The sequence below is a fragment of the Sciurus carolinensis genome, chromosome 8 (genome assembly GCF_902686445.1).
Source record: "Sciurus carolinensis chromosome 8, mSciCar1.2, whole genome shotgun sequence".
NCBI lineage: Eukaryota > Metazoa > Chordata > Mammalia > Rodentia > Sciuridae > Sciurus > Sciurus carolinensis.
Window position 1 is genome coordinate 143,038,796 of NC_062220.1, and position 21,135 is coordinate 143,059,930.

General features: G+C 65.8%; 1 protein-coding gene across 8 annotated transcripts in view; it reads left to right on the top strand.

The window, feature by feature from the left end:
- The window catches only part of Fbrsl1 (fibrosin like 1), a 67,042-nt gene extending 45,907 nt beyond the window's left edge, over positions 1–21,135 (top strand). The window contains exons 7-21 of one of the 8 annotated variants that reach the window (XM_047560013.1): positions 10,328–10,373; positions 10,891–11,206; positions 11,311–11,525; positions 11,942–12,010; positions 12,180–12,403; positions 12,962–13,012; positions 13,142–13,237; positions 14,360–14,428; positions 14,513–14,542; positions 14,632–14,703; positions 15,484–15,616; positions 17,622–17,699; positions 17,850–17,933; positions 18,042–18,246; positions 19,732–21,134. In XM_047560013.1, the coding sequence (XP_047415969.1) occupies positions 10,328–10,373; positions 10,891–11,206; positions 11,311–11,525; positions 11,942–12,010; positions 12,180–12,403; positions 12,962–13,012; positions 13,142–13,237; positions 14,360–14,428; positions 14,513–14,542; positions 14,632–14,703; positions 15,484–15,616; positions 17,622–17,699; positions 17,850–17,933; positions 18,042–18,246; positions 19,732–20,554 (2,511 nt within the window). In that variant the 3' untranslated portion in view covers positions 20,555–21,134. Of the gene's footprint in view, positions 1–10,327; positions 10,374–10,890; positions 11,207–11,310; positions 11,526–11,941; positions 12,011–12,179; positions 12,404–12,961; positions 13,013–13,141; positions 13,238–14,359; positions 14,429–14,512; positions 14,543–14,631; positions 14,704–15,483; positions 15,617–17,621; positions 17,700–17,849; positions 17,934–18,041; positions 18,247–19,731 lie in introns of all 8 variants that reach the window. The other 7 variants (XM_047560014.1, XM_047560017.1, XM_047560020.1 and 4 more) reach the window with 7 other exon arrangements.

Sequence of the window (21,135 nt, forward strand, 5' to 3'; positions counted from 1 at the left end):
GACAGCCTGTAGGGCCCAGCCTGTCTGTTGGCTGCCCAGTACTCCTGGCCAGATGGCCATGTGGCCGGCACTCTCCCTGGCTGCCCTGAGGCCACAACCCCACACCTCAGGGACATCTGAGGCCTATAGTGGGCAACCACCAGGTGGTGTGCCTAGTGACCAGCCTTGGCTAAGGACTGAGACCAGCAGGTCTTAAGGGCTTCCAAGGGAACCATCCAGGGGCACAGACGCCATGGTGGGGTGCTGTGGGCAGCGGCAGAGGTTGTGCACAACAGTGGAACAGACCTGCAGGTCCCTGCAGCTTCAGTGGTGCCTGCTGCTGGGGCAGGTGGACGGCAGCCAGAGCCAGCATGGACATGCGGCCTGGGGTGAGGCTGTTGCCAGCTTGGGCAGCCTCGCTCTGTCCCTGGACCTCCCCAGCAGGAGCTGTGCCTAGCTGGGCTCCTCGGTGAGCCTGTCTTCTTGGCACTGAAGCAGGAGCACGTGACCCGCCGCTAAGGTGCTTGTTCTTGGGAACTGCACCAGACAGGCACTGGGGGTGGATGGAGAGGTGGACAGTGGCGTGGAGAGTGGACAGTCGGCAGCGCTGTCAGGGCGTGTGCTTCACCCCTGCACCTGCTCTTCTGCACAGCAAACCCCCGAAGCAGCTTCCAGGTTCCTGTCACTGCCCTGCATGTGCCCTGGTGCCAACCAGGCCTGCCCAGCCCTGCTCCTGAGAGCTCCTTCCTCAGGGTCCTGGTAGGGACAGAGGGACAAGGCCCTTTTGTTCCCAGGCACCAGATAAGCTGGGACCAGGGCTGCACTTATCCCAGGGTGACCTTCTAGGGTGCCAAGGGTCACAGGTGACAAACCCCAACTCTGGCAACCTCAGTGGGTGGGAGGTTTACAGGACAGGCCGGCTCAGGGTGCCTGGCTCCCCGAGCCCAGGATCCACCCTGAGGGCCCTGCTGCCCTTGGCTTGGCCTCCCTTGGATCGGTGTATCCTGGCCTGCCCCACATGGTCACTGGCTAGGCCCCAGAAGGTGGTCACCAGGGAGGAACCCGGTGGCCTGTGGTGCACGGGACCAGCAGGGAACAGCAGCACATCCCAGAACAGACCCGGAGCCTCCCCACCGCAGCTGTGGAGGAAGGACCGTCCTGGAGAGGCCCTGGGCCGTGGAGGCTGCCAGCAGAGTCCTCTCACACAGCAGGAAGGGCAGGCCTAGGGTCTGACTGTCCTGCCCAGGGCACACGGCACCCGGTGCAGAGCCCCACCTGACCCTGGCCACCAGGCTCCTGGATGCTGACACCCAGGCCAGACCTGAATGTGGACAAGAGGAGAGGCAGGAGCAGCAAGGGCTCTGTCCAGGTGGCCACTGCCCTCCCTGCAGCCCCAGGTGAGAGGCAGCCAGGCACCTGGCCTTCCTAGACAGGCCATGGGCAGCTTGGAGAGCTGAGCCCTGCGGTCCAGTGTCCCTCCCAGACAGCCACCTGTCACCTGGTGCTTGTCATCTGCTCCCCTCTGAAGGGTCCTATGGGCCACAGCCCCTGCAGCCCCTGCCTCCCTGCTGGCCTTAGAGCCCTCCCTGGGTGGGGACCCTGGACCCCAGTGGAGGCTGTGGGGCCTGGTGGGCCCTAGTCGGGGTCTCGGGTCTGCAGGGTAGAGGTGAACATCCGAACCAGCTTTGCTGGGAGCCTGGCAGAAACTCTAGAAATACGTGAGGCCCAAGGCTGGCCCTGGGAGGGACAGGATGGGCTCAGCTGCTGGACCCATGAGCCTGGCCTCCCCTCTGACTTGAAGGCTCTGGTCTCACGTACCCTGTTCTGAGAAGAGCTGCTGTGCACCCCAGGAGCCCCGTGTTCTCATCCGTCACAGGCAGGCTGGGTCCTGCTGCTTCAGCTCCCTCGGGGCTTCCTGGGCAGCGGCCCACCTGCTGGTTCTTCTGAGCTGTGGGAGGGGACAGGACCCTGGGTGGTGGAGCATGTGCTCCTCCGAGAGCCCCTGCCAGGTCCCCTGCAGGGCGCTGGCCGGAGCAGGTGTTGGAGATGGCAGCTGGGTGGGGACCGGCATGTCCACCACTGGGTCTCCATGGTGGGACCTGGAGCTGGACATCCTTGGGCCACGGTCACCTTCGGTCGCCTTCCCCGAGCTGAGGACAGCCCCAGCTGTGGACGCTGGCTGTCCCCAGCCCTGCCAGGCTGGTCATGCGCCACAGGCGACCTTGCATGCGGGAGGCTTTTTGAGCCTGTTTCTTTGCCTGAAAAATGGAGATGATGATGATTCCCCTGGGCAGCTGCGAGGCAGGAGGCCACGGCTCAGTGTGACGACCTGCGGCCGCGTGGCCTCTGGAGACGGGCGGTGCTGCTGTGCCTCCTTGAGGGTGAGAGGGTCCTCACAAGGAGAGGGTCGCTGGGAGCCTCCCGGGCTGACGCAGACCCACACGCTCAGGGCCATACGCATACAGTGCACCCTCTCCTGGCTCTGCAGCCAGAGTCCAGACGTCAGCTCCAGGGCCGTGTCCTCCCTCAAGCCCGGAGCACCCTCCCTGCCTCTTCCTCCCGTAGCTCAGGCGGCCTGGGCTTTGTGACCGCCTGGCTGGTCTCCGCCCTTCCGTGGCTCCTCCCCTGTGTCTGTCCCTTTCTCTTGACAGGACACCAGTCCTGGAGCAGTGGCCGCCTTACCTTGACCACACTGCAAAGACCCTATTTCCAGATGGGGCGTGATCTTGTCAGGTTCAGGGCTGGGGACCAACAGGCAGCCTGTCTTCATCCTCATGTCCCCTCCCGCAGAAATGGGGCAGTCCCGGGACAGCCTCCTGGCATGGCCCCGGCCTCTGCACTCGGCCCGGGCCCTACCCGCTGCCGAGGTCTCCGCGGTCTGTCTGGGGCGCTGCTCGCCCTCCTCAGGCCGCGCTGCACAGGTCTTGCCTTTCCTGGTCCTGGGAGGAAGTCTCGCGGTCGGCTCGCTGCCGAGTCAGTCACGGCCCCGCTGCTCTCGGGTCACCCTAGAGTGGGCCCAGCATGGCTGTGGCCGTGACTCTGCCAGAGTGCAGAGGCCTTGCAGGACTGCCAGTCACACGGCCACCTCGCGGGTCTTCACGTCTGGCCTCTGCCTCTTCTTGCTGATGGCCTGTCTCCTGCCGAGAGGCAGCCGCCAGGGAGCAGCTGGCCTGCTCTGTGATCCTGACACAGTGCGGGGCCTGGCACCCAGTCACAAACTGGCTGAACGGAGGCTGGGGTGCCGCAGGGCAGCCCCAGGGCCTCCCGTTGTTGACGGAGGCTGGGGGTAAACGGGCACCGTCCAGCCCCCGTGGTCATTATCTGTGGTGGACGTCATGGCACTCTCGCTGGCTCTTAACTCCATTTCCTTCTCGATTTCAAACCTCATTAGCTCTCTCGTATCACAGCTACTTTCCTTTCTAGACAAAATTAAAGACAAGCCCCCGGTTCTCAGAGCTAGCTCCCTCACCTCTGTGGGTCCCTGCTGGTTGCCACTTCCAGGGCTTAGTGCCCAGGTGGCCTCAGAAGTGATGTTGGGACACAAACATCACAATTATGGCCAGACACTCGATTCTCCCATGGTTGTGTGGACAGGTGAGGCCCCGAGGAGCCAGCTGCGTTGGGACCTGGACCTCAGCCGAGCAGGCCAGGGGCTTGTCCTGGAGCTGTAGCTGTGTGGCCCTGCTCCCCGGGACTCCAGGTCTCCCCAGCAAGGTCTGCTCAGTTCCTGCTCCCTGCTCTCCCAACCCACTGGGTCCTGGACCCCAAATCCCTGCAAAGGCTGTGGTCTGTGTCCCCTGCCCTAGCCAGGGGACTGCGCTCCTGGGTTGCTGGTGCCAGCCTTCTGTCCTGCCCTCACCTACAGAAGGAGGCATAGACCTTTGAGGGGCCAGAGAGGTAGCCGCTCAGTTGGTATGGGGTGCAGTCCCTTAATTGGGCCCAACAGACCACCAGGAAGGACGGCACCAACTGGGGCTGTGTGCCCCTACCATGCCCTCACCCGCAGGCCTCACCATAGGCTCCTTACTGCCCCCGGGAGCCCCAGGCTCCTGCAGCCAGCCTCCACCCACCCACCGACATCTTCCCTGAGTTCCGGGCATCCCTCCCTCGGCAGAGGCCCGCCATCCCCCAGAGGAGGGGCTTGCCCTAGCTGAGTCCTGGGCTCTGCAGCCAGATGCAGGCTGTTTCCTGGTCTGGGCTGGGGATGGCTGTGAAGGGCACAGGGCTAGGAGCTCTCGGGCTTCTAGCACAGCTCAGGCACAGCAGGACTTTGGGAGTGGTTTTGCTTTGTTTTATTGTTTGGTAAGAAGAGAATGTGCATCTGGTCAATACCTCAAATAGAAGAAAAGAGTTTAAAATCCCTGCCCAGAGGCCTCGCTGTTGGCACTCTCTCCTGTGCCGCTGGAGATTTTGTGTGTGGGCAGGCCCTGGGTTTGTGCATGCCCTGCCACCTACTGAAGCAGAAGTGCTAGCCCTGCCTAGGGTTCTGTGCCTGGCTCCCATGCCCTGTTGAAGGGACGCCCAGAAAGAGAAGACCGACCCTCTTCCTGACCTCAAGTCCAGAGCCTGGGCTGGACTCCCAAGGGCCCTGGCAGGCAGGTGGGCCCTGGCCACTCTGTCCAGTGCCCAGCCCTCCCCCTGGTCTTCTTCCCAGCAGCATCTGGATGGGAATTCCCTGCATCCTGGCTTTGGCACGTGTGTGCACTGGCGCGGACGGTCCTGCCGGTGACTGGGTCTGTGTGGCACTCATACTTGGCCTTTACGTGGGGCCGTGGTTGGATCCAAATTCAGATCTCTTTGGACACCTTGTAAAGTCTCGGCTGGCAGCCTCGGTGGCCGGGTGGGCGCGCTGTGCAGCGACAGCGACTCCTTGGAGCCTGCCTAGTGGGAGGCGGGCTGGCTGCAGATCCCTGAGGACCTGGACTCGGAGGTTCTGTCGGCCCTTCAAGCCCCAGCTCCTCGACGGTGCAGTGACCTCGCCCCTCCGCGACTCAGTTTCCCCTCTAAGCCGTGTGGCCTTTGTGCGCAACTTGTCGCGGCGAGGATCCGGAGTCATGCCCAGGGGCACTGGACCCGGGACCCGCGGCTCCTCGGTGGCCTTGACGCCTGCAATCCGCGCCTCGGGGCTGGATTAGTCGGGCCTGCCCGCGCCCCGCCCCCGCGCCCCGCCCCGCCCGCCGCCCGTCCGCCGCCACCGTCGCCCGCAGCGCGCCCACCGCCTGCCGCGCCGCCCCCGACGGCGCCGGGCCGCAATCCCGCGCCCCGCACCCCGCGCCCCTGCGCCCGTCCGCGCGGCGGACATGCGCGCCCTGCGCGCCCCCGGCCCGGGCTGCGGCTGAGCGGGGCGGAGAGCGGCCGCCTCGACGGGCCGGCGCTGTGGGCGCTCGGCGGCCGGACCTGTGCTCCGCGAGGTCAGTGCGCGCTCGGGCTCCGGGACCCGGGACCCCACGCCCCCGCTGGCCCCAGGGGCACACGTGGCGGCGGGGGAGCAGCCGCGAGGGTCGCGGACCCGCAGGGGCGCGGCGGGGGCGGGGCCGGGCCCCAGGCGGCGCGCGCCTTTGTCTGCGCCCGGGCGCGGAGCTGGCCTCGGACCGGCGCCTCGCTCACCTGCCCGGACTTGAGTTCTTTGTCTGGGGCGGGGCGCGACCGGCGCAGGCTGCGCGGAGTGTCGGGCTCTCGCAGACAAAGCGCGCGGTGGTCCACCCGAGGCCGGGATTGTGCACCATGGAGGGATTCGTGGGGCCCACCCTGCCCGCCACGCCCCGCGGGACCCAGAGCCTGCAGCCTGTGGCCTTGGCCGGGATGGACACCTTCCACCTTCACTCCGGTCAGCGCCGGGATTGGAGCTGGATGGTGCACTGGGTCACATCCCTGCAGATAATGCCCCAAAAAGTTGTTAGAGAGCTCTGGTGGCCCCGCCAGCCAGCCAGCTCTGAAGTCCTGGTAGAAAGCAAAGTGAGGAGGGAGGGGAGGGGGTCCGCCCCAGTCTCTGTGGCTGTTGTAGGAAGCCAGCTGGAACCTGTGCGGTGCCCCCAGGAGACCCTGGGTACTGGGCTTCTGTCAGTTCAGAGCTGTCGTGGATTGGTGGGACCATGCCTGGCGGGCATCCAGGGCCCCTGCAGAGGCCCTTCCTGAACATGTTTGCCTGCTGAAGGTGGACTGGCTGTGGCAGCGTGGGGCACAGGTCTGGGTGCAGGAGAAGCTCGCCTGCCAGCTAGCCTTTGCCAGGGCACTGCTCCGTGGGGAAGAGAGCTCCCTCCAGCTCTCCCCCTGCTCCCCGGGGCTTTCCTGAAACCTGGGGTGCCATCTCATGGCGCTGGGAGCCCAGCTTTCCAGCTTGAACCCCAATGTTTGGGGACTCCCCGCGTCAGGTTAAGCACAACCAGGCATTCAGGTCCCTTTGGAGGGCAGACTCTGGCCCCTGACACTGCGTCAGTGGAGGACAGGACAGCAGAGGCGTGCTGCTGCCTGGAGCTCTAACATCTCCCGTAGCCCCGAGCTTCCCCTGGTTGCCCTGGGCTTCTGAGCTGCCTTCCAGGGTGGCTGTGGATGCAGTCTCACCAGCTTCCTGCCTGCCTGGAGGCCTCAGTGCCCCCTCCCTCCTTGCTGACCCAGGCAGCGATCACTGCTGGGCCCTGGCTCATCTGTTTCATCTGCTGCCAGTGCCACCGGGAAGGGCCCCTTGAAAGTGTGGGGAGCTGGCACCATGCCCAGCAGCCCCGCCTGCCAGTGCAGCCACACAGACAAGACCTCCAGCAGCCTCTGTGGGGAGGGGTGGCTGCTGTCGGGGCTGGCAGCAGGGCCTCCCAGGCTGTGGCCCAGGCTCAGAGCGGGCAGCTGACCAGCAGGCCATCAGTGAAGAGGATGACGGAGGGGTAGGGGCCTTCAGACAGGGTCCAGGAGGAAGGAGTGGGGACCACAGCATCCCTGGGTGCAGGAACCTCAGGGTAGGGTTGGGGCATGCAGAGAGGGGAGGCTCTGGAATGTTCTTAGTCGGAGACACGAGTTATGACCTGGGCTTGCAGACCTGGTCCGACTTGGCTGTTGTGAAGAGCTCTAAATGCTGAGACCAGCCCAGATGGTTGTTATGGGTCAGCAGCAGACACTAGTTGGGGCGATGACAGCCCCTGTGACCACAGGGAGGGTCCAGCTGTGCCAGTGGTCCAGGAAACCTAGGCTCCCGGAGCCTTGCAGACAGGGAGGACCAGGGGGCAGGCCAACCCCTTGCTGGCTTGCGTCATGCTCTGTACCCGGCACGCACCCACCACCTTGTCTCTATAGCATCCTCGTCCTGAGTGGCCTCAGCAGGCTGTGGGCTGTCTGGTACAGGCCCTAGGGTCCAGGTGCAGGGCTTGTGCCATCTTTTCTGCAGAGCCCTCCCCACCCACCCTGTGGGACCCTCTTCCTCCAGGCAGGTGCTCCTGGTGACTAGCCCATGGTCCTGGCCAGTTCTGATCCCCTCACTCATGTCTAACCCTCCAGCGGCAGGACACAGGGAGGGGGCGCTGTTGTGTCCTCCCTAGGGGTCCAACTTCATGGTGGAAGCTGCAAGGGGTCAGGGTGGGTGTCGGGTTCTGGGGGGGCAGAGTGGCATGTGGGTCAGCTGGGGACTCCAGCCTTGCTGGCACTGACCGTGGAGCCCTGTGGAGTGCCTCGTGGGCCTGAAGCCCAGGCCTTCTCCCCAAAGTAGCTCTGCTTCGCTGCCTGGGCTGGGGTCACTCCTGCAGGAATGTGTGTAGCTGGAGGCTGGACTTCAGCCCCTCGAGCCTGGCCCACCTGGCCAGTCAGACCCCTCACCCCCACGGGAGCATGACGTAGCCATCCCTGCCACCTGCAAACTGGAACAGCCTCGGAACAGCGGCTCCAACTCAGCACCTGCCCACCAGGAGCAGGGAGCCAGCGCGTCTGCCTGGGCCACCACGCAGGGTCTGAGTGACACCTAGGTGGTGTCCTGCGCACTGTCCCTGCCGCCTCGGTGCGCAGACTCCAGTCAGAGTGGGAGTGGTCCTGGCCTAGCCACCTTCCTTGACAGGACCCTTCCCTGTTTACAACCAACCCCGACTCCCATCCCACACTCTGCAGGAACCCTGCTGGGCATGCAGAGTGGACACCCATCACGGGCACTGTGACGCACAGGCTCCTGAGTGAGTGGGAGGGGTCCTCGCCCCCCCCCATGCTTCATCAGGGCTGCACTTCCGTGCCTGCCGCTGTCGGGGTCCATGTCGGAGGATCTCCGATCCCCTTCCACTAAGGAGTGCGTCCTGACCGTGTGAGTGGGCGTGAGTGCTGCGGAGTACCTGCCTGGGTGTGTGCTCTGCCCACCTGGACTGTCCATGCCTAGCCACCACATCTTTCCTTGATTCTCCATGCTGATGTGGATATGCAGTAAGGTCACCTGTTCTAAGTGCGCGGTTTGATGCATCTCAGCAGCTGTGTAGTCTGTGCCCAGCACCTCTGGCCATCTCTGGTCAGGGTTGTGGGGCTTCCCACGGATGTGATCTCAGGGGCCGGCATCTGAGCACACCCACGTTGGGTGTGTCCGCAGCCCTTCCTGGTCATGCAAGGTGGGCCTGTGGTCTGGCTGAGCACTCTTCCATTCCTTCGCATGTTCATGGACACTGGGGTATCCTTTCCCCAGAGACAGTCGGGATGGGCCAGCTCTGGCTGGGCTGCACAGAGGGTTCTTGGAAAGCCCTTCACACTGTAGCAGCACTGACCCCTGCATTCCGCATACTGACTGGCAGGGCCGGATGGGCACTGGGAAGCCGGCCTGCAGTGTGGAGAACAGCTTCAGTGTCCAGTGCTGGGGAGGCCCTCCTGCCTGGCGCCAGCACTCCCCTCAGGCTCACTTCTGGTGGCTGCTGAGTCTGTCTGTCCCACCACTTCCGTCGATACTGCATTCTAATCCACAGACCATCGCTGAGCGCATCCTCCTTGGTGGAACTTAACGCAGGAGTCTTTAAGCCAAGTCTGCCGCCAGCCCCATAAGCCCCACGTGTGCCCCTCCCACAGCAGTCCACTCTGCAGCTGCCAGTGGGTCCTCCAGGCCCTTCCTCAGTTTCTGCTGACATGGAGTGGACACAGTGCACACCCCATGGCAAGCACACACGTGCTGGGGCAGACAGACCTAAGTGGTCCCACACATGCGTGTGTACAGTGCACACATGTGGGCATGCCTGCACATGTCTGTCTGTAAGCACTGCCCGGTGTTTCCCTCATTGTCCTCTCCATCCAGCAGTGTCCCCAAGGTCTTTGTAGGAAGTGCACCACAGGGATGACCCCGTGCCACAGGACAGCACTCAGGTGCCCATCCAGAGCAGGAGGGTGTACAGGAGAGCCCAGGATGGGGCGAGGGCTGGGAGCCACGTCTCTGGGGTGATGGCCAGTGATGGGTGTCCACTCTGCAAATGCACAGTAGCCACTGGGGGTGCAGATGGGCAGACCCTGGGTCACGTCTGTCTTCATTTGGTCAGACTGCTGTAGCAAAACCCACCAACTGGGGCCTTATGAACACAGTCACGTCTCAGTTTTGAAGAAGACTTGGTGTCTCACAGGCTGCTGGCGGTTCTGGGGCCTCTGCTGAGCAGGGTGCAGCAGCAAGGGGCAGTGAGCTCTCTGCAGAGCACCAGGCCCTTTCGGCAGGGCTCTGCCAGGACCCCCTCCTGCAGCCCTGGGATCCCATCAGGGTCTGGGGTTCCAGCGTGTGGGCTATGAGGGACACATTCAGTCCATCACTCAGGGAACCTAACAGGGAAAAAGACCAAAGGCGAGGAAACCAGATCTGCCCAAGGCCACTCTCCTGCTCCTGCTTGTCTGGGACCATGCAGAGCCCCCCAGAGCACAGGCCCCCTTCCCCTGGCCTGTCAGCGTCACTGAGCCTGTTCCTCTAGGACAGATGGAGGGTCAAGCAGGCCATCAAGTGCCCAAGGGGTTCAGCCTGCTCAGTAGTCACTGCACAGTGGCCCTGGTCATGGGACCTGAACGCAGCCAGCCCCAGCATGGAGAAGGGTGCTGTGTCCCTCCCACTTCTGGTGGCTCTCATGACCATCCCCAGCTCTCTAAGCCAGGGCCAGAGGTGGTGAGGGCTCTGCAGGCTCTGGGTACCTGCTCTCTAGCCTCTGATCTGAGCAGAGGGGTCCCTGGGTCACCAACGTCACTTGCAGGACACTAGCCATTCACCGTCAGGTGTGGGGGTGCAGGGGAGGGCACGCTCCACCAGGCCACAGTGCCCAGCACAGGCCAGAAACCTGCCCAGACCCCTGGTGTCCATGCCCAGCTTTGGGTGCCGGGGCTGGGCCCCTAGCCGCTCTACCTCCAGGCCAGCTCTGAGCTGCTGCTCTCTCCTCAGGCCTCTGTGGGCTCCGAGAAGCTGTTTTCGCCAGCAGCTGGGAAAGGTGAGTCTGTCCTCGGCTGACTCCTGCCTCCGGTCTCCGGATTCAGAGGGCTGTGCAGGACTTGGGAGGGTTGGTGGTCCGGGAACGCTGGGTGAGGGCCACGGGGAGCAGCTGTCTTTGGGGCAAGCAGCTTTCCCTGATCTCCAGGGGAGGTCCGAAAGAGGGTGGTAAGCATCCTGTGAGGACCAAGCCCTGAAGTGCCTGGGCCCGTCTGGAAGATGGACGTGACAGCCGCCAGCCTGGGTTCCTGTGGGGTCTCGGACTCTCCCTGTGGGGGTACTAGGCTGACCACACTCCACATCCAACAGAGGCAGCGCCCAGCAGGCCCTGGCTGTGACCTGGCTGTGTAAAAGTACAGGACCTGCCTGCCAGGTTCCCCATCAGAAAAGAGTGGTGGCCACAGGGCCCCCTGGCGGGCTGCCAAGAGCATTAGTGGGCCTGGACATTCGGGTCTCTGGCAGGTGGCACCTGGGCAAACGGGGCCAGCCACAGGAACACACCTGCCCTCTCCTCACAGGCTCCGCACTCAGCGACAAGTCGGAGACCAAGGCCGGAGCAGTGCCCAAGGTGTCGGGCCTGGAGCGCAGCCGTGAGCTCAGCACTGAGTCCTTCCTGCCCGCAGCTGCCGCGCCCTCCGGTCTCGCGTGCAGCGCCCGGGCCAGCCCGCTGGTGAAGAAGGAAGCCCCGGTGCCCCGCCACGCTCCGCAGCCGCCGCCCGCGCCCCCGCAGCAGCGCGACCCGCTCCCGACGCACGTGCCTCCGTCGCTGGGCACCTTCGCGGGTCCGGGCTCCTGCCAGGCGGCGCCCAACGGGCCGCACCTGCACGGCCTCAGGTGGGCGGGGCCTGGGGTGGGGCCGAGGGCCAGGGGAGGGTCCGGCCTGGGGTTCGACCCTGGGCAGGGGCTGCAGGTGGCACTGAGCCCCATGTCCCCGGCAGGAGCAGCACGGGCAGCGGCGCCCCTCTGGGCCTGGCAAAGCACGTGTCGCTGTCGCCGCACGGGCCCGGCCCCCACCTCTCTACCTCACACCTGGCGCTCCGGTCCCAGGCGCAGCACCAGCACCACGCGGCGGCCATGTTCGCCACACCCCCGACACTGCCCCCGCCCCCGGCGCTGCCCGCCAGCAGCCTGGTCATCCCAGGACACCCTGCCGGTAGGTGTCGGAGCCCGGGAGCACTGCGCCACGGGCGCGCCCCGCGAGGCAGGAGCGGTGGCGACCGCCCTCCTAGGGCTGCGCTGCCGGGTCGTACCGTGCGCAGACAGCCCTGTCCTGCGCGGGGCCTCCCTCATCGACCTGCTGCGCCGGCCCCCGGCCCACCTCTGGTGGGCGACCTCCAGGGCTCCGTTCCTCCCCACCCCTCAGGGCGAATCCTGGTGACCGAGGCCGGGGACTAGCGGGTCCAAAGTGACAGCCCGCCCCTGCTCCCTGGGACGGGGCTCCAGAGGCTCCCTGAGCCGGCCCGCCCGGGTGGGGCCGGCGCGCCGCGCGTGCGTGCTGCGTGCTGCGCGCTGCGCGCTGCGTGCTGCGTGCTGCCGGCCGCGGCTCACCCGCTTCTCTCTCGCCTCCAGATGCCAGCCTGTTGCTCTCCCTCGGCCAGCCAATCACGTACTGCCAGCCTCCCTCGGGGATTCTGATTGGTACTTGGGCACAGGCTCCTCTCTTACCTCCACCCCTGGGCCCGCACCTAGCGAGCGGCCGCCACGGCGTGGCCTGCCGAAACCGGGAGTGCCAGGTGACTATCCGCCTCGCCCCGCCGGGAGCCCGCGGCCGACGTGCCTCTCCGTCTTCTCTCTTTTTCTCTCGTAGATCGCGAGCTGCTCAGGCAGGAGCTGAACACGCGGTTTCTGGTGCAGAGCGCCGAGCGGCCGGGCGCCTCCCTGGGCCCCGGGGCTCTGCTGCGGGCCGAGTTCCACCAGCACCAGCACACGCACCAACACACGCACCAGCACACGCACCAGCACCAACACACGTTCGCCCCCTTCCCGGGGCTGCCCGCGACGCCGCTCGTGCCGCCCGCCGCGCCCCTGCCGGTGCGTAGGCCCGCGCGCTGCGGGGTGGGCGGGGGCGCGCGGCGGGCACACGCAGAGCCGCACACGTGCACACGGCCCGAGGACGGGCCGCGGCCACTCCCTCCCTCCCTCTGCCCAGGCCCGCTCGGGCCCCTAGCCCGGCTGCCCGACAGCCCCCCGCGTCTCCCTTGCGTCTCATCCTGGCCTTAGGCGCCTGTGTCCGCACGTGTCCCTCGCTGGGTGCACCGCGGCGCCAGGTCTGCACGCGGGGGTCCTCAGGGCCCGGGCTTCTCTCCTGAGCCGGAGCTGAGTGGGGCAGCGTTCCCTGTTTGTCCGCAGCCAGGGTGTGGCCCCAGCTCCCCTGTGCCCCGTCCCCGCCAGGGCTTCAGCCTTGCACAGCAGACTGGCCAGGTAGCAGGGAACCATGAGAGTGGGAGGGGCCGCCCTGGTCTGCCAGCCCCCATCGGAGTTCAGGGCTAGAGACTGATGTGAAGGACCCTGGAGGCAGGTGGCCACTAGCCAGGGTGGGCGGGTTCGGGCCAGTGCGGGAGGCTTCATCTCTGCTTCCTTTCCCCGCAGTTTGACAAGTTCTCACCCAAGCTGGACAGCCCATACTTCCGACATTCCAGCGTGAGTGTCTCCTGCAGCCCACTCCTGGGCAGGCCTGGGCTGCACCACCTCCCTGGGAAGGGGAAGGACCAGGGGGCACTCGGGTCCTCCTCAGGGAGGGTCCGAGGCCCAGCACTCTTTCTCTTACAGCTCTTCCCACCCTTCCCTCCTGCCGTCCCGGGACTGCCCACCCTACTGGCACACCCCGGCCCCTTTGGGTCCCTGCAGGGTGCTTTTCAGCCCAAGGTATAGCTGTGCACAGCAGGTGGGGTGGGTGCAACAGGCAGGTGGGGAACCAGGGCTGGGAGTGTCTCTGGTCCATGTTACAATCCGGCCACTGACCTGAGGACATCTTCCAGTTTGGGCCTGTCTGCAATCTGCAGCTGCTTCCAGGGGCCTGGAGGCCTCTGAACTAGAAGCGTCTCCAGGGAGTGGGTAGCAGTCTGTGAGAGGACTGTGCTGTGGGTACTCACTCTCCAGAGGGGCTTCGGGTGCCCCCAGTGTAGACAGTGACCAGCACAGGGCCTTCTGGCAGGCTGTGAGCCACCTCAGCCCAGGCAGAGAGTCCTCTGAGCATCCTGCTCTCTGTTTTGTGACCTCTGGGGAGGGAATGCAGATGTGGCCCTGAAACCTCACCCCTGGGGCACAGATCCTGGGACAGGGCCTGGGTCTTCCCAGGTTCCAGCAGGTCTTGACCTCCAAGGACCCCAGCAGTCTCCCACCTGGTGCTGAAGCTGCCCAGCACCTGGACGGGCAGGTCTCACACTGAGACCAGCTCACACAGGAGAACCCCAGAGCTGGCAGCACTGCCTCGATGGCAGATGGGTCCCTAGTACCTGACCCTCGGCCCAGAGGCCTTCAGTCCCCAGCCACCCGCAGTGGAGGACATGGTGCCTGCCCCAGGATGGGCACACGTGTCTGTCTCAGATGCCAAGCCCCTTGTCCTGGCTGAGCCCTGTGCCTCCTAGGCAGAGCAAGGGCCTGGAGGGACATGCCCACAAGTGTGGCCACCTGAGTGGCCCCCATCACTTTGAAGAGCAACTGAAAGAGCCGGGTGCTGGACAGGATGGGCCTCTGCCGTCCCTACTCGACCCAGTGTGACCACAGGGCAACCCCCCTGCAGCTCCAGGGCCGGGGCTGGGCTTTCTGTGTCTTCCTAAGTGTGGCCGCAGCCCCAACACGCAGGCGGCTCTGCCACTGGTCAGTGGCCCACTCTCTCTGGTCATCAGTGTCCAGACCCCCTTTCCCCACCTTTGTGGAAACCCCCGGACTGAGGGAAGCCAGGCCACCCCTGGGTAGCAGTGGGCTAGGCATAGGCCATTCCCTGGGCTCCCTCAGCTGTGGTGACGTGCTCTCTCTTCAACCCAGACTTCAAACCCAATCGAGGTAACAGGCCGGGCCAGTGCTGTCCACGCGCTCCTACAGAAGGCCCCTGGGGTAGGTGTCAGAGGCCACCCCTGCCCTCCCTGCTGCACCCTACAGGGCCTGCATGCGACCCTTCCTCTGCTCTGTCCACCACAGGTGTCTGACTCCTACCGGACAGCAGTCAGGGTAAGTGTGTGTTTGGGGAGGGCCAGGCCCTGTGGCCTGTGGCGGGAGGCATGGGGCGCCCCTGAGCACGTCCTGGTCCCTCCACACAGAGGCCGGGGAAGTGGTGTGCTGTGCACGTGCAGATTGCCTGGCAGATCCACCACCATCAGCAGAAAGTGAAGGTGAGGCCAGACAGGGCCCGCTGTGGAGGGAAGGACACCCTGACCAGTGTCTGGGGCCGCAGGGAGGAGCCTGGGACAGGAGCCAGAGCAGGGGCCAGGAGTGAGCCCTGTCCTGTGTGTGCAGATGTCTGGCCAGGGCAGGGAGGGTCCTTCCAGCAGGCCAGGTCAGCACCACGGCCCTGCATCTTGCCTTCAGATGACCCCTCTGAGGCTGGACCCCTCCGTGCCCACCTCTTAAGAATCATGGTGTCCTGAGCGCACTGAGGGAGAGGTCAGGGAAGGGACTGGAAACACACAGTGGGTTTTGCTTGGGTGACCCCCGGAAGACAGGGCTGCAGGGGAGACTCAGGCAGGGGTGTCCCCACTGAGAGCCAGTGGCCAAGTCAAAGCTGGCCGCGGTCACGGAGCAACATCTGGTGGCGCCTTGGGCACCCTGGAGCTCGGTTCCTCTCAGCTGCCTCAGCTGAGATCCGCCTGCCCGGCCTTCCCACCTGCCCATCCGCGTGGCCTGCAGGCTGCCCATGGCCATGCCCACGAGCGTGGCTCCGCCTTGCGGATCTCAGTAAGTCCAGGCTCTTGAAGGCGGCTAGAGTCAAGCTGGCCTGGAGCAGCCTGACTGTGAAGTGCCTCTCCACCTGAGTCCCGCCTTAGAGGGCAGGGGAGGGTCCCACGAGCAGCCGCGTCCAGGCCGAGGCTGCTTGGCACTGGGCAGGCGTCCTGTCTGCCTGGGCTGCCAGCGTGGGGGTGTGGCTGTGGCCCCAGTGCACACCTTGTCCTCAGCAGATGCAGCTGGACCCCCACCAGCTGGAGGTGGGTGCAAAGCTGGACCTGTCCAGCAGGCCCCCTGCCCCAGGTGTGTTCTCGGGGCTCCACTACCCACAGGACCTGGCCCGGCCCCTCTTCTCCAGCACAGGTAAGACTGGGGGACACCTGCCCCCGCCCGCTCCCAGGCCAGGAGGAAGAGCACTCTGCGCCTCAGCGTGTCGGGCCTCAGTCCTGGGTGCTGCTGCTGGACCTGCTGGCCTCTCCTGTGGGGTCTCCTGTTCCCTCTGCCCTTCCCCCTCTGGGCCCAGCAGCCCCAGGAAGGGGTCCTCAGCATGCTGCTCCAGGGCCCACCCAGCCTTGCTTCTTCTGAGATGCTGCAGCCTCAGCGTCCCCAGGGCCACCCAGGACCAGCAGAGAGGGTGACAGGCTCAGTGCCTGGGCACCCTGGCTGGGTGTGTGCCAGGTCCTGGCCCAGGGGAGGGGCGTGCAGCGGGGCCCTCAGCAAAGGAGGCAGGCGCGTGGCCTCCTCTCGTGGGTGCGGAGGGGCCTCTCCAGACCAAGTGTGTGGCCCTGCTGCGGCCAGCCTCCCATGTGTGATTTTTGAGGCCCATACCTGCAGCCTGTGCACGTGCGCGCACACACACACACTCACACACATACGTGCACGTGTCCCCAGAGCCTGTCCCCTCCTTGAAGCCCAACCCGCCTCAGCCCGGCATGCGCCCCTGCCCTACGTCTGCCGCTGCTGCTGAGGCTGGCTCTGCGACTCCCTGGCCTGCAGGTCTGGGTCTCTGACTCAAGGGTGTTGCTTCTTGTCGCTCTTCCCACTAGGCTCTGCTAAGTGCCGCCCAGCACACAGGCCAGCGGGAGAGCCTGCTCCCACCCACACAGGGCACGTCGGATCTCCCGGTGCTCTGCATCCCACTCTGTCACTGGCTTTGCACAATCCCACGTCTCACTGGGCTTCTGCTCGGAAGCAGAAGTGCATGTCGCTTCCGCGGCCTGTGTGCGTCCCTTGTTCCACACCCGCCCTCCGCCCTCCTCTAGACACACCGAGTGCAGAGCCTCACATTTGCAGCGAGGGCCACCTCTGTGAGGACAGAGGCCTCGCTCCCAGGCCTGCCTCGCTTCTGGCCGGGCCTGGTGTCCAAGGCTGCCCTCCGCTCAGCTCTGGAGAGGAGCCTAGGAGTCAGTCCGGGCCGACGGGGGGCCCAGGGCTTTGGGCCGCAGAAGCTTTCTGCTGGCTGTGGCCTCTTGAGGCTGTTTCTGCTGGGGAGTGTTTGGTAACTGAACTTTCCCAGGGGTGGACGGCCTGGCCCACACCTCGTTCCCACCGCTGGCCTCGCAGAGGCGTCTGTCCCTCAGTGTTGGGCAGCCTGTCCCTTGGCGTGTGCTCTTTCTTGCTGTCCTTTCTCATCCTTGAGTTGGGGTCCTGGAGGGCTGGTCTCCCCCTTCGTCCTTGCCGTGCCTGCGAGGGGGCCGGTTTCTGCTTGGTTCCCCGACGCCTGCTCTGGCCTGCTGGGTGCTGCTGCGGATGCTGGGTTTCCTGGCTGTTTTGTCTCCGACTGAGAAATGTGGAACTACTTTTCCATCTTGGGACTCAGTGCAGACCAGAGGCTCTGTGGCCCGTGCTGGGCGTCCCCACCTTCCAGGATGAAGGACACGCCCACTTGCAGGCCCTACTCAGCAGCACCTGAGACCCAGTGCCCCCCAGTTCCCCACATTCGGTTCTGGGACCCCTAGGGGCTGGTTGTCAGGTGCTAGTGCACCCAGGGGGACCCTCGTGGGCTGGGCCCTGTGTCCCCAGAGCCCGCAGAAGGGGATATTGTGTTCAGTCCCCAAGACCCAATCCCCAAAGTAGCCAGGATGGCGTTTAGTCTCATGCTGAAAACTGGCTTCCCTGGGCCTCTCTCTCATCTCCACCCCCGTCTGGCCCTCTGTCCTCTGGGTCCACTGCGGCCAGCCTCACTCACCCAGGCGGCCTCACTGTGGCCAGGTCTGGGAGGGTCCTGCGTTTCACACCCAGACGCAGCCTGCTCCACAGTGGGGTGGGAGGGGAGAGTGGGAGTCGGGGGCCCTGCTGTGAGCAGCGCTGCAGACGGCAGTGCCCGGTGTGCTCCCTGGGCCTCTGCCAACTGCAGCCCTCCACCCAGGTGCCACCCAGCCCACCTCCAACCTGTTGGGACCCTCAGCCCACCACGGCAGCTTCCTGCCTGCTGGTCACCTTGCAGGTAGGTGCCCTGAGGCCCATACCACCCCCTGGCTACTGCAGACCTCGGGGCTGGAGTCGAGAGGGTGGGAAGGTGGCCCTGCGGCTGGAAGCTTCCGGAGGTCAGGGAGCCCTGCCCAGCCCTCAGACTCTGAGCTCGCGCTGCCCACAGGCCCTCTCAGCAGATCTAGCACCTTCGGAGGCCTGGGGAGCCTGGGCAGCCATGCCTTCGGAGGCCTGGGCAGCCACGCACTGAGTGAGTGACCCCTGGGCAGGGGCTGGGGTGCTGGGTCAGCAAGGCAGGGGAGGGGAGGCGGGATCTGCCTGGCTCACCTCCCTGCGCCGCCCCTATCTCCCACCCCAGCTCCAGGGGGCAGCATCTTTGCCCCCAAGGAGGGCTCCACGCTGCATGGCCTGCCCAGCCCCCACGAGGCCTGGAACCGGCTGCATCGGGCACCCCCCTCCTTCCCCACGCCACCCCCGTGGCCCAAGCCCCCAGAGGCCGAGCCTGGTGCAGCCCTGACCAGCCACGACCGAGAGCCAGACAAGGGCCGGGAAGAGCGGGAGCGGTGAGTGGACTGGCCCCCAGGCCCCCCTCCCACCCTCTTCTGCCCGCTCCTCGTCATGGGGTGGGTAGATCAGGCCCAGCGGCAGAGGACTCCTGGGTGTGGAGTGGAGGCCAGCCCCCGAGGACTGACAGCAGAAGGGCCACACTCCAGGCCACCCCACCCCGCCCTGTGGACAGGAGCCAGCAGCCAGCCCGGAAGAGGCCAGCAGGCCACTGGGCTTGTCACAGGAGGGGCTCAGGGGCAGGCAGGGCAGACACGCAGCCGGTGACCCCTCGGTGGCCTGGTGGCAGAGCCACGTCTGGAGTGCAGGTGGACTGGCGTCCCTTGCCCAGCACTGCGGGAGCAGACGTGTGCTCTGCCGCTCCAGCCCCCTTGTGGCCGCAGAGCCCGCGGCCAGGGTGGCTTCGGCTTGTGTGGACAGGCAGTGGGAGTGTGCTGCCGCCCCCTGCGGCCCTGCCCGCCCCTCTGTAATTGTGTGTCCCGGGGGCCTGGGGGACGCATCGCTGGCCTGGCGCTGTCCTCTGGCCCAGCAGGCCTTGTAAGTGCCCCTCTCAAGCCTTGCCCCCCACCCTCGCCCCAGAATCCTGAATCTGGGGCATCTCAGGAGCAACAGGCTCTCAGGAAAGTCGCCGTGTGCCCAGCAGTCCTGAGGGTGGCAGGGCCTGTCCTCGGGGACACTGCAGCTGCCCCGTGGTCAGAAGGAAGGCCCAGGAGCAGGAAGGCCCTGAGGTCCTGCTGGACGTGGGGGTCACTGCCTGGTGGTGTCTTGGTGTCCGGGTGGCATTGCCAGCTCTGTTGAAAATGTGGTGCTCACGGGCACATTCAGAAGGGAGAGGGCAGCCGTCAGGGTCAGCACAGGAGGCAGGGTTGCCAGGAGAACGTGGGGTGACCCAGGGCCTGTACACAGGCTGACCCAGTGTCACCTCCGAGTGTTTGGTGGAGTGGGAAGGGGACCCTGGAATTGCCCAGAGTCACACCTGCCCTGGTGGCTCTGCTCTGCCCCCAGCTGAGGGTCTTTTGCTGCACTGATTTTGAGCAGAACTGGCCAGTGTGGCAGCCCTGTGGTCCTCCAGTGTGCACAGGTGTGTCTCGGGGAACGGGTGGGTGTGCTCAGGAGCCCCTCCCAAGGCAGAAGCCGCGGCCCCGCTGCCTGCCCCAGGCTGGTGGTGCTGGGGCCTCCTGGGCAGCTATGGGCTGCTTGTCCAGAGACGTCTTCCAGGTCAGAGGTTGAAAGTACAGGGCAGGAGGACAGCCAGCCAGGCCTCCAGCTGGACTTTGCCTGAAAGGAAGCCACCAGCACCTCCACCCCCTGGGCCAGGGCCCCCATGGCCACAGTGGGCAGAACTGTGAGCTTTGTCTGGGTGTTGGGTCCAGGATGCTAGAGACTACACGCGACGGGGACCTCGAGGTCCTGCAGTGAGGGCCCCACTGTGCTGAGAGGAAGTCGCCATGGCTCCGGCTGACTGGCGGCTGTCCTGTCCGCAGAGACCTCCTGGAGAAGACGCGCCTGCTGAGCAGGGCCTCTCCTTCAGCTCCCGCGGGCCCTCCCGTCGGCAGCCTCCTGCTGCGTGGCCAGGGCGAGCCGGGCCGCTCCGGGGCCCCCGCGGAGCGAGAGGCGGAGCCCCGGGTCAAGGAAAGCCGCTCTCCGGCCAAGGAGGAGGGGGCCCCGCCGGCCGCGCGCCCGCCGTCGCCCTACAGCAAGGCGGCGCTGGGCGACAGCCTGCGCCTGGCGGGCCTGCTGGGCCGAGAGCCGGGCAGGCCGCCCGAACCGCCCGAGCGGCCGCAGAGCGACGTGAAGGTCAAGGAGGAGCGCCGCGAGGACGAGGCTCCCGAGCCCGCGGGTGGCGGCCTGCACGCCGCGCCCCCGCCGCGGGGCCTGGGCCGCGACCGCCTGGGCGCGCCGGGCTTCGCGTGGGAGCCGCTGCGCGAGGCCTACCGCGCGCTGGAGCTGCCCTGCCGCGCGGGCCCCGCGGCCGAGCCGGCCGAGCGCCCCTACCGCGACCGCGAGCCGCTCGACTACAGCCCCGAGCGCCTGCGGGACGCGCGCCGCGAGGACCTGGAGCGCGCGCGGGCGCCCGGGCCCGAGGGCGCGGCGCTGCTGGGCGCGCTGCACTACCGCCTCGGGCCCGGCGCGCTGCACGGCGCGCTCCTGGCGCGCACCCCGCCCGCCGCCGCGCTGGGCGCGCCTCCCCCGCTGGTGGCCACGGCCGCGGCCCCCGCGCGCCCCAGGACTACGCCGCTGGCACTGGGACCCGGCGAGCGCGACTACTCCCCGCCGCGCAACCCGCAGGAGGTGGAGGCGCGGTAGCCCCGGCGCCGCCCGCGCGCGCCCCGCGCAGGCCCGGCCCCGCCGCCGCCGCCCCGCCGCGCGCGCCCCGGAGCGCGGGCTGGGTCCGCGGCCTCCGCCGTCCTCCGGTGGAGATTGGGCCCCCGGGAAAACCCACCTTTGTACCTTCCCCCCGACAGGTGAGAAGCGTTTTTAATGGTTTTGTATTTTTCCTAATTTTGTGCTCTTCGGACACTTAAAAGAACCAAAAGAATTTTTAGTTGGGGTTTGTGGTTCTCTGGCCTCAGATCCCTTTCCGGCCCCAGGGTTCCCTTGTCTTATTTATGGAGAGAAAGCGGTCTTTTTGTCCAGCGCACTGTGAGGCTCCCGCTCAGGCCGGCCCTGGCCTCCCCGCCCCCTTGGTACTTGGAACCGAAGTTACAGATATATATTAAAATAAGAATTAATAATAATGTACAAAACTTTGGGTTTTTTTTGCCTTATTCTATTATGCAGAAGTGTGAGGAGGGTTTTTTCAGTTTGTGTTTTAAAAAATAAGTGTAAATGATCTTAATATGAATATAAGACATTATTAAATTCTTAACCTGGTAGTGTTTACGAAG